Here is a 13,192-nt window from a genome sequence, read left to right as displayed (position 1 = left end):
TGACAGAGACTAGTGGTTATTAGTGACAGACTAGCGGTTATTAGTGACAGAGATGAGTGGTTATTAGTGACAGACTAGTGGTTATTAGTGACAGACTAGTGGTTATTAGTGACAGAGACTAGTGGTTATTAGTGACAGAGACTAGTGGTTATTAGTGACAGACTAGCGGTTATTAGTGACAGACTAGTGGTTATTAGTGACAGAGACTAGTGGTTATTAGTGACAGACTAGCGGTTATTAGTGACAGAGACTAGCGGTTATTAGTGACAGACTAGCGGTTATTAGTGACAGACTAGCGGTTATTAGTGACAGACTAGCGGTTATTAGTGACAGACTAGCGGTTATTAGTGACAGACTAGCGGTTATTAGTGACAGAGACTAGCGGTTATTAGTGACAGACTAGTGGTTATTAGTGACAGACTAGCGGTTATTAGTGACAGACTAGTGGTTATTAGTGACAGACTAGTGGTTATTAGTGACAGACTAGTGGTTATTAGTGACAGACTAGTGGTTATTAGTGACAGAGACTAGTGGTTATTAGTGACAGAGACTAGTGGTTATTAGTGACAGAGACTAGTGGTTATTAGTGACAGACTAGCGGTTATTAGTGACAGACTAGCGGTTATTAGTGACAGACTAGCGGTTATTAGTGACAGACTAGTGGTTATTAGTGACAGACTAGTGGTTATTAGTGACAGAGACTAGTGGTTATTAGTGACAGACTAGTGGTTATTAGTGACAGAGACTAGTGGTTATTAGTGACAGACTAGTGGTTATTAGTGACAGACTAGTGGTTATTAGTGACAGACTAGTGGTTATTAGTGACAGACTAGTGGTTATTAGTGACAGAGACTAGTGGTTATTAGTGACACAGACTAGCGGTTATTAGTGACAGACTAGCGGTTATTAGTGACAGACTAGCGGTTATTAGTGACAGACTAGCGGTTATTAGTGACAGACTAGTGGTTATTAGTGACAGACTAGTGGTTATTAGTGACAGAGACTAGTGGTTATTAGTGACAGACTAGTGGTTATTAGTGACAGAGACTAGTGGTTATTAGTGACAGACTAGCGGTTATTAGTGACAGAGATGAGTGGTTATTAGTGACAGACTAGTGGTTATTAGTGACAGACTAGTGGTTATTAGTGACAGAGACTAGTGGTTATTAGTGACAGACTAGTGGTTATTAGTGACAGACTAGTGGTTATTAGTGACAGAGACTATTGGTTATTAGTGACAGAGACTAGTGGTTATTAGTGACAGACTAGCGGTTATTAGTGACAGACTAGTGGTTATTAGTGACAGAGACTAGTGGTTATTAGTGACAGACTAGCGGTTATTAGTGACAGAGACTAGCGGTTATTAGTGACAGACTAGCGGTTATTAGTGACAGACTAGCGGTTATTAGTGACAGACTAGTGGTTATTAGTGACAGACTAGTGGTTATTAGTGACAGAGACTAGTGGTTATTAGTGACAGACTAGTGGTTATTAGTGACAGACTAGTGGTTATTAGTGACAGAGACTAGTGGTTATTAGTGACAGACTAGCGGTTATTAGTGACAGAGATGAGTGGTTATTAGTGACAGACTAGTGGTTATTAGTGACAGACTAGTGGTTATTAGTGACAGAGACTAGTGGTTATTAGTGACAGACTAGTGGTTATTAGTGACAGACTAGTGGTTATTAGTGACAGAGACTATTGGTTATTAGTGACAGAGACTAGTGGTTATTAGTGACAGACTAGCGGTTATTAGTGACAGACTAGTGGTTATTAGTGACAGAGACTAGTGGTTATTAGTGACAGACTAGCGGTTATTAGTGACAGACTAGCGGTTATTAGTGACAGAGACTAGCGGTTATTAGTGACAGACTAGCGGTTATTAGTGACAGACTAGCGGTTATTAGTGACAGACTAGTGGTTATTAGTGACAGAGACTAGCGGTTATTAGTGACAGACTAGTGGTTATTAGTGACAGACTAGCGGTTATTAGTGACAGACTAGTGGTTATTAGTGACAGACTAGTGGTTATTAGTGACAGACTAGTGGTTATTAGTGACAGACTAGTGGTTATTAGTGACAGACTAGTGGTTATTAGTGACAGACTAGTGGTTATTAGTGACAGAGACTAGTGGTTATTAGTGACAGACTAGTGGTTATTAGTGACAGACTAGTGGTTATTAGTGACAGAGACTAGTGGTTATTAGTGACAGACTAGTGGTTATTAGTGACAGACTAGTGGTTATTAGTGACAGAGACTAGTGGTTATTAGTGACAGACTAGTGGTTATTAGTGACAGACTAGTGGTTATTAGTGACAGAGACTAGTGGTTATTAGTGACAGAGACTAGTGGTTATTAGTGACAGACTAGTGGTTATTAGTGACAGAGACTAGTGGTTATTAGTGACAGACTAGTGGTTATTAGTGACAGACTAGTGGTTATTAGTGACAGACTAGCGGTTATTAGTGACAGACTAGTGGTTATTAGTGACAGAGACTAGTGGTTATTAGTGACAGACTAGCGGTTATTAGTGACAGACTAGCGGTTATTAGTGACAGACTAGCGGTTATTAGTGACAGAGACTAGCGGTTATTAGTGACAGACTAGCGGTTATTAGTGACAGACTAGCGGTTATTAGTGACAGACTAGTGGTTATTAGTGACAGAGACTAGCGGTTATTAGTGACTGACTAGTGGTTATTAGTGACAGACTAGCGGTTATTAGTGACAGACTAGCGGTTATTAGTGACAGACTAGTGGTTATTAGTGACAGACTAGTGGTTATTAGTGACAGAGACTAGTGGTTATTAGTGACAGAGACTAGTGGTTATTAGTGACAGACTAGCGGTTATTAGTGACAGACTAGCGGTTATTAGTGACAGACTAGCGGTTATTAGTGACAGACTAGTGGTTATTAGTGACAGACTAGTGGTTATTAGTGACAGACTAGTGGTTATTAGTGACAGAGACTAGTGGTTATTAGTGACAGAGACTAGTGGTTATTAGTGACAGACTAGTGGTTATTAGTGACAGAGACTAGTGGTTATTAGTGACAGACTAGTGGTTATTAGTGACAGACTAGTGGTTATTAGTGACAGACTAGTGGTTATTAGTGACAGACTAGTGGTTATTAGTGACAGACTAGTGGTTATTAGTGACAGACTAGTGGTTATTAGTGACAGACTAGTGGTTATTAGTGACAGAGACTAGTGGTTATTAGTGACAGACTAGTGGTTATTAGTGACAGACTAGTGGTTATTAGTGACAGACTAGTGGTTATTAGTGACAGACTAGTGGTTATTAGTGACAGACTAGTGGTTATTAGTGACAGAGACTAGTGGTTATTAGTGACAGAGACTAGTGGTTATTAGTGACAGACTAGCGGTTATTAGTGACAGACTAGCGGTTATTAGTGACAGACTAGCGGTTATTAGTGACAGACTAGTGGTTATTAGTGACAGAGACTAGTGGTTATTAGTGACAGACTAGTGGTTATTAGTGACAGAGACTAGTGGTTATTAGTGACAGACTAGTGGTTATTAGTGACAGACTAGCGGTTATTAGTGACAGAGACTAGTGGTTATTAGTGACAGACTAGTGGTTATTAGTGACAGACTAGTGGTTATTAGTGACAGACTAGCGGTTATTAGTGACAGACTAGTGGTTATTAGTGACAGACTAGCGGTTATTAGTGACAGACTAGCGGTTATTAGTGACAGACTAGTGGTTATTAGTAACAGAGACTAGTGGTTATTAGTGACAGACTAGTGGTTATTAGTGACAGAGACTAGTGGTTATTAGTGACAGACTAGTGGTTATTAGTGACAGACTAGTGGTTATTAGTGACAGAGACTAGTGGTTATTAGTGACAGACTAGTGGTTATTAGTGACAGACTAGCGGTTATTAGTGACAGACTAGTGGTTATTAGTGACAGACTAGTGGTTATTAGTGACAGACTAGTGGTTATTAGTGACAGAGACTAGTGGTTATTAGTGACAGACTAGTGGTTATTAGTGACAGAGACTAGTGGTTATTAGTGACAGAGATTAGTGGTTATTAGTGACAGACTAGTGGTTATTAGTGACAGAGACTAGCGGTTATTAGTGACAGAGACTAGTGGTTATTAGTGACAGACTAGTGGTTATTAGTGACAGAGACTAGTGGTTATTAGTGACAGACTAGTGGTTATTAGTGACAGACTAGTGGTTATTAGTGACAGACTAGTGGTTATTAGTGACAGACTAGTGGTTATTAGTGACAGACTAGTGGTTATTAGTGACAGACTAGTGGTTATTAGTGACAGAGACTAGTGGTTATTAGTGACAGAGACTAGTGGTTATTAGTGACAGACTAGCGGTTATTAGTGACAGACTAGCGGTTATTAGTGACAGACTAGTGGTTATTAGTGACAGAGACTAGTGGTTATTAGTGACAGACTAGTGGTTATTAGTGACAGACTAGTGGTTATTAGTGACAGAGACTAGTGGTTATTAGTGACAGACTAGTGGTTATTAGTGACAGACTAGTGGTTATTAGTGACAGACTAGTGGTTATTAGTGACAGACTAGTGGTTATTAGTGACAGACTAGTGGTTATTAGTGACAGAGACTAGTGGTTATTAGTGACAGAGACTAGTGGTTATTAGTGACAGACTAGCGGTTATTAGTGACAGACTAGCGGTTATTAGTGACAGACTAGCGGTTATTAGTGACAGACTAGTGGTTATTAGTGACAGAGACTAGTGGTTATTAGTGACAGACTAGTGGTTATTAGTGACAGACTAGTGGTTATTAGTGACAGAGACTAGTGGTTATTAGTGACAGACTAGTGGTTATTAGTGACAGACTAGCGGTTATTAGTGACAGAGACTAGTGGTTATTAGTGACAGACTAGTGGTTATTAGTGACAGACTAGTGGTTATTAGTGACAGACTAGCGGTTATTAGTTACAGACTAGTGGTTATTAGTGACAGACTAGTGGTTATTAGTGACAGACTAGCGGTTATTAGTGACAGACTAGTTGTTATTAGTGACAGAGACTAGTGGTTATTAGTGACAGAGACTAGTGGTTATTAGTGACAGACTAGTGGTTATTAGTGACAGACTAGTGGTTATTAGTGACAGAGACTAGTGGTTATTAGTAACAGAGACTAGTGGTTATTAGTGACAGACTAGTGGTTATTAGTGACAGAGACTAGTGGTTATTAGTGACAGACTAGTGGTTATTAGTGACAGACTAGTGGTTATTAGTGACAGAGACTAGTGCTTATTAGTGACAGACTAGTGGTTGTTAGTGACAGACTAGCGGTTATTAGTGACAGACTAGTGGTTATTAGTGACAGACTAGTGGTTATTAGTGACAGACTAGTGGTTATTAGTGACAGACTAGTGGTTATTAGTGACAGACTAGTGGTTATTAGCAACCAGGAACAACAACTAGTGGTTATGAGTCACAAAGACAGCTGCTTAAACGTCCTCATAATAAGGAAAGACGCTGGTAGTGACATTGAGGAGTCCGGTTTTAAATACATGTCTTTCCAGTAACTCTGCGTCTTCCTTGTAACGTCGCCCTAAAGCCTCCCCCCCCCCCCCCCCCCATAGTGCTCACCCTCCTCTGCCCCCCCTCCTCTGCCCCCCCTCCCTGCAGTGGAGCTGGCCATGATCATGGACCGGCTGTACGGGGGCGTGTGCTACGCCGGCATCGACACCGACCCCGAGCTCAAGTACCCCAAGGGGGCGGGCCGCGTGGCCTTCTCCAATCAGCAGAGCTACATCGCCGCCATCAGCGCCCGATTCGTCCAGCTGCAGCACAACGACATCGACAAAAGAGTGAGTGGCCCGGCCTCTATCCTGGACGGCGCCGGTCGCTGTAATCACTCGAGCGATGAGAGGGACACCAACACTGTGATTCCAGGGTCTTATCGCCAACATCCCAATGCTTGCAAACGGCAGATGGAGGCGTAATTGTGTCCCGGTGAATTTCCACTGTAGCCCAGCACCACTATGGTCGAGCGTTGTCATTTCCCACACATTTTCTTCACTGCAGCCCCTTTATTATAGCTCTCTATCGATATGTCTGCTCGATGGATGGATAATGGTGCAGGGAATCCCAAAGGGTGATTCATGAGGACAAAGGCAACAGGGCATTTCACCAGAGGGCCGGGTGAAGCAGGCATAGCTTCACAAACATAGACATGTGTACATAGGCATACGTACATAGAAATATATACATAGACATATAGACATATATACATAGACGTGTACACAGACATGTGTACAAAGACATATGTACATGGACTCCGCGTTGGCCTTTAGGTTTTATATATGTCAATGTCGCCGCCATACTTAAGAGGCACAGATCTGTGGATATTCTGGTTAAAAAGCATTTTAACCCTTTACATTTCTCAACCAATTTCATTCATTTTATTATTGAACTGTTTATGCACATAGTAAAATATATATCTTTGAATTGTTCTATTTTGTTTAAGAATTTAATAAATGTAAAAAGGACTCGCTGGAATGGGTTGAGGAATGCAGCCGTTATAGGGCCACACCCGGGGACGACGCCCTCTGGGTCTGAACAGCGCCCCATTGGACGGTTCCAATGCGTTTAAAGACAACAATGGAAGTCCCCGGGGCCCCAGCAGTAAGCAGCGGTTCTCCTAACAAGCCGTACTTAAAGGCAGGTGGAGGACCCGTACCTTTAGGTCGCTGAGTCGGGGAGGACGGTACTAAGAAAAACATAGAATTACGGCGGCTTTGTCCTCTAATCCTTTGGCGGAGGTTCAGGACATGGCGGAGGGGGCGTGAGGTATTACGTCGGCCCCAAGATTGCGGCATCCTCCGCCGCGGTCGTCACACCCTCTAGCCATTCGCTGTGTCATGCAGCCAAGCATCGCCGTGTGCACATGTCCTCTCCCACGCAAACAAAGAGCCGCTCTCCATCTCAGGGGTTTCATTAGAGCCGGGTTCCTGTCAGGCCCGGCGCTCTGTAGCCGGTGTTAACAACAGGCCCCGGCCAGGCTGTGTAATCATCGCGTCCGCTTGGCTGTCGAAATGCCCAACAGATGTTTGAAGCTGCAGACACATGGGGCTGTTTTAATTATAGTCGTTCCCCTATGCATTCATATCCACTCAGACGGCCGCGCTGAGAAACGGGTTATTTCAGGAGCGCGGGGTCGATGGCAGCGCTGAGGGATCGCGACCAGCCGAGACTGGTCGTCGGCCAGGAAGCTAAGTCTTTGTGCGGCTGTCCGCTCCTGCCACGCGCGCGTGCGTGCACACGCACATACACTCATACACGCAGACACAAATTAAACGGCCTACAGCTATTTGCATTCAACTAAAACCATTTAGTGAAACATTAAACAAAACTAGACACAACGGCTGGACTTGAATTGTCTTTAGGATATATAACGTACGCAGGGTGAGAAAAGGGAAATCACAAGCTTCTGTGTTTCTGAGTTTATTTTGCGTAAAGCAAAATAGGGGGCACTGAAACAATACTAAGGACAAAATGTCCGCTGCGGAGATGTCCCTGGCACCCCGGCCCCGTGCTATGTGTTACGACCGCACAGCCTTGAGTGTCCTTACCCTTTGAGCACACACACACACACACACACACACACACACACACACACACGCACACACGCACACTCTCTCTCTCCGTCGCCACTGTGGCTCTGCCATCTCTGGGTCAGGGGTGTCTTACGCCGCCGCTGTTATTTCCAATTTCCTCCGCTGCCGCCCGGCGAGACCACGATTCCTCTGTTGTCCCTCTGATGTCCCTCTGATGGGCCCTCTGATGGGCCCTCTGACGGCCGCCCGTACATCCAGCGACCGTCTTCAACAGCCTGGCTGGACCTCAGCCACCCCAGCTCAGTTCGTCTGGTGGCGGGCCGCTTTCAAACGCCCGTTGGGATAGCCTCGCTCCGTACGATCGGTTTTATTTCCAGTGCGAAAGGTTGGCTCCCCCGAGCCGTCTCCATGGCAACACCGCTGACAATTTGTGGCGAATAGGGCACGTTTCACTATGAAACCATTTTAACATCCACGTTAATACGTGCTGTATTTGCTAATTGTGCTAAGAAATAGCTTCATAGAAAGGAAATGATTTGAGTAACGGATTATAGGAATAAGACTGAAGATGCATTAAGGGGGAAAGGGTTCGGCGCTGCTCACAAATCTATTCACAATGCCTCAAAATAGGAAATTAGGCTGGCTATCAGAAGTAGTGGGTTGAAAGAAGTTAAATAACAAGATGTGTCAAAAGCACCACTGAAACAAATTGTCTGTCTCGTGAGCCGGATTTTGAAAACCATCGGTTTCCCCAAAAAACTCTCCAATCGCACTTTGAAGCCTACTGTCGGCCATTTTGATGCCAACAGCGGCAGCTGGTGTCTCCCCCTGTGTTAATAACGATGGCGATGATGGTGATAATGACGAAGATGACACTAACCGCCCCCGTGCCCCCCCCAGGTGGAGGTGAAGCCCTACGTCCTGGACGACCAGATGTGCGACGAGTGCCAGGGCGCTCGCTGCGGCGGGAAGTTCGCACCGTTCTTCTGCGCCAACGTGACGTGCCTGCAGTACTACTGCGAGTACTGCTGGGCCAGCATCCACTCCCGGGCCGGCCGCGAGTTCCACAAGCCCCTGGTGAAGGAGGGCGGGGACCGGCCCCGACACGTCTCCTTCCGCTGGAGCTGAGCCCCGGTGGGAGGGGGGGCCCCGCCTGGCCCCTGGCCCCAGCCAGCACCACCGGTCAGCGCTGCACTCCGCCACCACTCCCCAACACCTCCACCACCGCCGCCGCCTCCATCCCATAGAGAAACACAACAACTAAATACACAACAGAGGATGAGATACACGGGACTTTGTTTTTGTTTCAAAGTAACACCACCCTTGTAACACCCGCCCTGCCCCCCTCCCCCCTCGAGTAAGAAGTGTAATTGTGACGTGGGTGTGTGGTGATTCCACCTGCGAGCGTTTATTCATTTCGGGGTTTGCACTTTTGGCACACAATTATTGAAACTTCACGCACCCACGCATGAGAGACGGGCGCCGTGTGGCCGAGGGCGTGGCCCACCACCCCAACTGTGCGAAGACGGAGGTGGGACCACACATCTATTCAAATTTATATTTTTTATGTCTATCTATACATAGATAATATACGTTTTATTTAAAAGGAGCATGCACTTATTTTCCGAGAGCTGTAGATATCTTGCCCCTTGTAAAAGAGAAGGAACTATTGACGAAACGAACGCGTTGCAAACGTCAAACTAGGCAAATAACCAAGTCCACATCGGGCCGACTTAACGCAACGACCGCCGCCGCGGTCCCTCTCGATTCTCACTCTGAAAACAACACGATTAATACCTCGCGAGTGCAGTCGGACTATTTCACTTTAAAACATTTTTTTAGGGTTTTATTTTTATAATACATCAGTTTCCTTTTTAATGTTGTGTAAAATGTAATGCTGCAAAGGCTTTGCTGCTAAAAATCTGTGGTATGAAACGGATACCAGTAAGTACTTTATTCAGGCTATGGTGTGAGGACAGAACACACGTAGACAGACAGGTCACCTGGCGTTACCGGGCCGACAGGACGGGGGGGGCACGCCCCTTTGACATACGACCGCTATCCCAGTGGTGATAGTGGGGTGGTGGGGGGAGGGGTCTTTGGGCGGGTGGGCGGGTGGGCGGGTGGGTGGGTGGGTGGGTGGGTGGGTGTTATGGGTGCAGGAAGGACTGCCCCCTATAACTGCATGAAATATTTCAGTCAGGTTGCTGCATGCGATAGAAACTTTACGTATCACGTCTACTGTCGTTAGATTCCACCGACTTTTTGCACAATACTCACACCCACTCTCGCACACACACACACACACACACACACACACACGCTCACGCTCACACTCACACTCGCGCACACACACACGCTCACGCTCGCACTCACACTCGCACACACACACACATACACACACACGCAATAGAGAGCTTACCTTTTTTTGGGGGCGGGTCAGGAGGGGGGCTATCGTTCTCTTAACAACAACAACAACAACAACCATGTAGGTGGTCAACTCATCTAGTTAGAGGAAGACTATAGTCAACAAAAAAAAAACAACAACTTTTCAATGATCACCAAGCTAAACCAACGTAGGATTCCCGTTAACAGCCGTCTATGATAGGTGAAGTACTTATTCTTTTGCAGTGATTGTTGATATAATTGTGCAATTTTCCTTTATTTTTTTAATCGTATGTAGTTAGGTGAGAGTTTGCTTAGAACTGTGATTTGCGTTAACTGTTGTTGATGTCTGACCTAGAGTTCAACGTGAAACTTCATAACTAGCGTATTCACACGTAACAAAAAATGTTCTTTAGAAACACACACACACACACACACGCACATGCACAAACGGACGAAGTACAGGACGAACCTCTCACAACACTCGGAGCGGATCACATGCAGGAGAGGAAACAACCCACAGGAGGGCCTGGACGGAAAGCGCTCGTTTGTGTCCCAAACATAACCAAAGAGTGCACGTGGTGACCTGCGCACGGCTCCTATGTACACACACACACACACACACACACACACACAACCCAACACACAGCTACCCACAGTAGAGTACTGTGTGCCTCAAGAGCTCATGAATGAGGTTTAAATAGAAGCAGAGAAGAAGAAGCCTATGTGTGCAGTGGCATCTGTAAGGAAAGAAGACTGTTGAAGTGTGGGGGGGGGGGGGGGGGGGGGTAATTCTGTTTTCTTTTCTTTTTTTACCTGCAAAGCTTGAAGTAGAATAATGACCTGCTAAATTGGTGGACATATTTTTAATATCATACAGCCGAGGAGGGCCGGTTTGGGACTAAAGGGCGGGGCTGGGGTTTTGTCCTTTTCGGGGCGGCGGCATCATTTGCGTATGTTTGGCGAGGCGTGGCAGCGGCCCCTACAGAGCGTAGGAACCAACAGAGACCGGGGGGGGTCGTTGGCTGCCGTCTGCTGGGCGGAGCGGAGAGGGCAGATCAGGTGGGGTTCTGGTTGGGGCCGGTTACACTGGTGTGGTCAGGTGGGGTTCTGGTTATGGTGGGGGCCGGTTACACTGCTGTGGGCAGCTGTTGTGGTGAATGCGACCCGATCCTGCATCATTGCGAGTCTTGTTTGTCGTCTTTGGCGTGATGTGATTGTCTCCGTGACGACTCCCCACAGTCTCCTTTTGTTTTCGGTCTCAGGCAGTAAAGTTGTACACGAGTCGACGTTAAGTTAATTTTTTATTTCTTGGAAAAGAAGACGAAATTGGGCTTGGAACGGAGGATAACGAGTACTGGCAGGAAGGGGAGGAGACTAAACCAGACGCTAACCTGGCTAGGCTGATGTAGTATCCCTAAGAGAGTGAATTCTGGCTGTCGCTTCTTTCTCCACCCAGAAGAGTTTTTCTATGTTCGTTCCTTCTCAATGATAGACATTTGTTATGCACTACTCTTTGTATCTGAACAGTTTTGGACAGTCAGCAATTCTTTTTGTTAAAAGAGAAAAAAAAAAGGCGGTAAAGCATGCTTTTTTTGACTGACATGACATTTTTGCAATACCTCAATTTTGAAATATATTAGGAGAGAACCGATATTTTCTAAGTAAGTTTATTCAAATGAAAAAAAGAAATATATATCTATATATTAATTTAATTCTTAGAGAGAAATGATTTAACAGAGGTTGATTCTTATTTTTTATCATGCTCATTTGCTTTTACTTTCAAATTTATTTTTTGACAATTGAGGGAGCTGGAGCTTTATAACTTTAATATAATGACATAGTTAGTGAGTGTACATTCTACTTTATTACGAAGTAGTGAGTGAGTGAGTGCTGGTCTGGTTAAAAATAACCAGCAACGGCACAGTGTCAACAAAACATAACAAATAAGGAAATAATGCATTAGTAATCGTTTGAAAAAAATAATTATCAATAAGAGATCCTTAATATATCGGGTGCTTGGAAAGAAAACTGAAGATACTTCCCTTGATTTTTTTTTATATTTATATAATCAATCATTTACAATGCTGACCAGAATTATTTTTTTTTTTACTTTTTATGTTTCCTACAAATGTGTACTCCCTTTTCTTTAGTAACGTAATAAAACACTTGTTTGTTGGCCTGATATCATAAGGGGGGAGGGGTTTAAAAAAATAAATGACATTAAAAAGGACGTCTAAGAGTCACTGAAAAGCTTGGGATAAAAAAAGAATGTTCTTTTTTTTAACACAAAACAGACATAAGTGTTTTACCTGTAAACGCCCCCCTCCCCAAAAGGTGCATCAATTAAATGGTGGCCTTCTATTCACGCAAGACTTGAATTAGTCCCATTTTTTAAGACTAAGAACCTTGATTCTTTGTTGTAATGTGCAATACTGTTTGTACTGTTTGTAAAAAAAAAAGAAGAAAAAAACATGAAAAAAAGAGACTAAATCTTTATTGCAGAATTATTTTCATTGCAAGCAATGTGATTCACTAAAATCATTTTCTACTGTGTGTTTACCTGCTAGTACCTTCCAGTGGTAATGTAGCCTTTGTACTGAGAAATTTTCATTATTTTTAGAACGTTTTGCTAAAAAAGAAAAGGATTAAAACATTTACATGTTTTTTATTTAATATTTTCTTTACAGACTTATTTCTCAACCATTTAATAGTTATTTCTGTGGGAGACTTTCATATCTGGTCAATGTCATTAATATTATTTTGTATTTTTACTTTGAATAAATTAATTTTATGATGCTAATTCTTTTAAGTTTATTTTCTGTTCGTCCTCTGTTTCATTCTGGAAGTAGGAAAAACAACTTTTTAATATTGTTGGTAAAGTGTCTTAGATTCTTGAAACGCTATGCTTTTTGTATTAATTTGCTGATGTTGCTTATACATTAGTGTGGAACTGATCTCCAAAAAGAAAATATATGGGGAAAAAAATCAATATATATATGTGTATATATATATAAATATATATACACACACACACACACACACACACACACACGCAACAAAATAGTGGATCGTAATGTAATGATGGTTGGCAAAGGTGATGTAAACAAACTAATGGGCAATAAAATGAAATGGAGCATATGATTCTTTATGTTGTGACGTACGTGTGGAAGCTGGGAAACTGCCTCTGCCACTCCAGACACAACTTCTAAAACTGCAGCAATAGTA

At 43.6% G+C, this 13,192-nt stretch overlaps 1 protein-coding gene across 9 annotated transcripts in view; it reads left to right on the top strand.

Annotated features, from left to right (window-relative positions):
• Positions 1-9,640, top strand: part of cpeb3 (cytoplasmic polyadenylation element binding protein 3) — a 39,057-nt gene extending 29,417 nt beyond the window's left edge. For all 9 annotated transcript variants that reach the window (XM_079729119.1, XM_079729118.1, XM_079729117.1 and 6 more), the window contains 2 exons: positions 5,649-5,830; positions 8,480-9,640. In XM_079729119.1, the coding sequence (XP_079585245.1) occupies positions 5,649-5,830; positions 8,480-8,707 (410 nt within the window). In that variant the 3' untranslated portion in view covers positions 8,708-9,640. The remainder of the gene's footprint in view (positions 1-5,648; positions 5,831-8,479) is intronic.
• Positions 9,641-13,192: the final 3,552 nt, after the last annotated feature.

Source organism: Pollachius pollachius (assembly GCF_949987615.1).
Source record: "Pollachius pollachius genome assembly, chromosome: 2".
NCBI classification, from domain to species: domain Eukaryota; kingdom Metazoa; phylum Chordata; class Actinopteri; order Gadiformes; family Gadidae; genus Pollachius; species Pollachius pollachius.
Note: the sequence above shows the minus strand (reverse complement) of the source record. Positions and strands in the feature narration are given on the sequence as shown.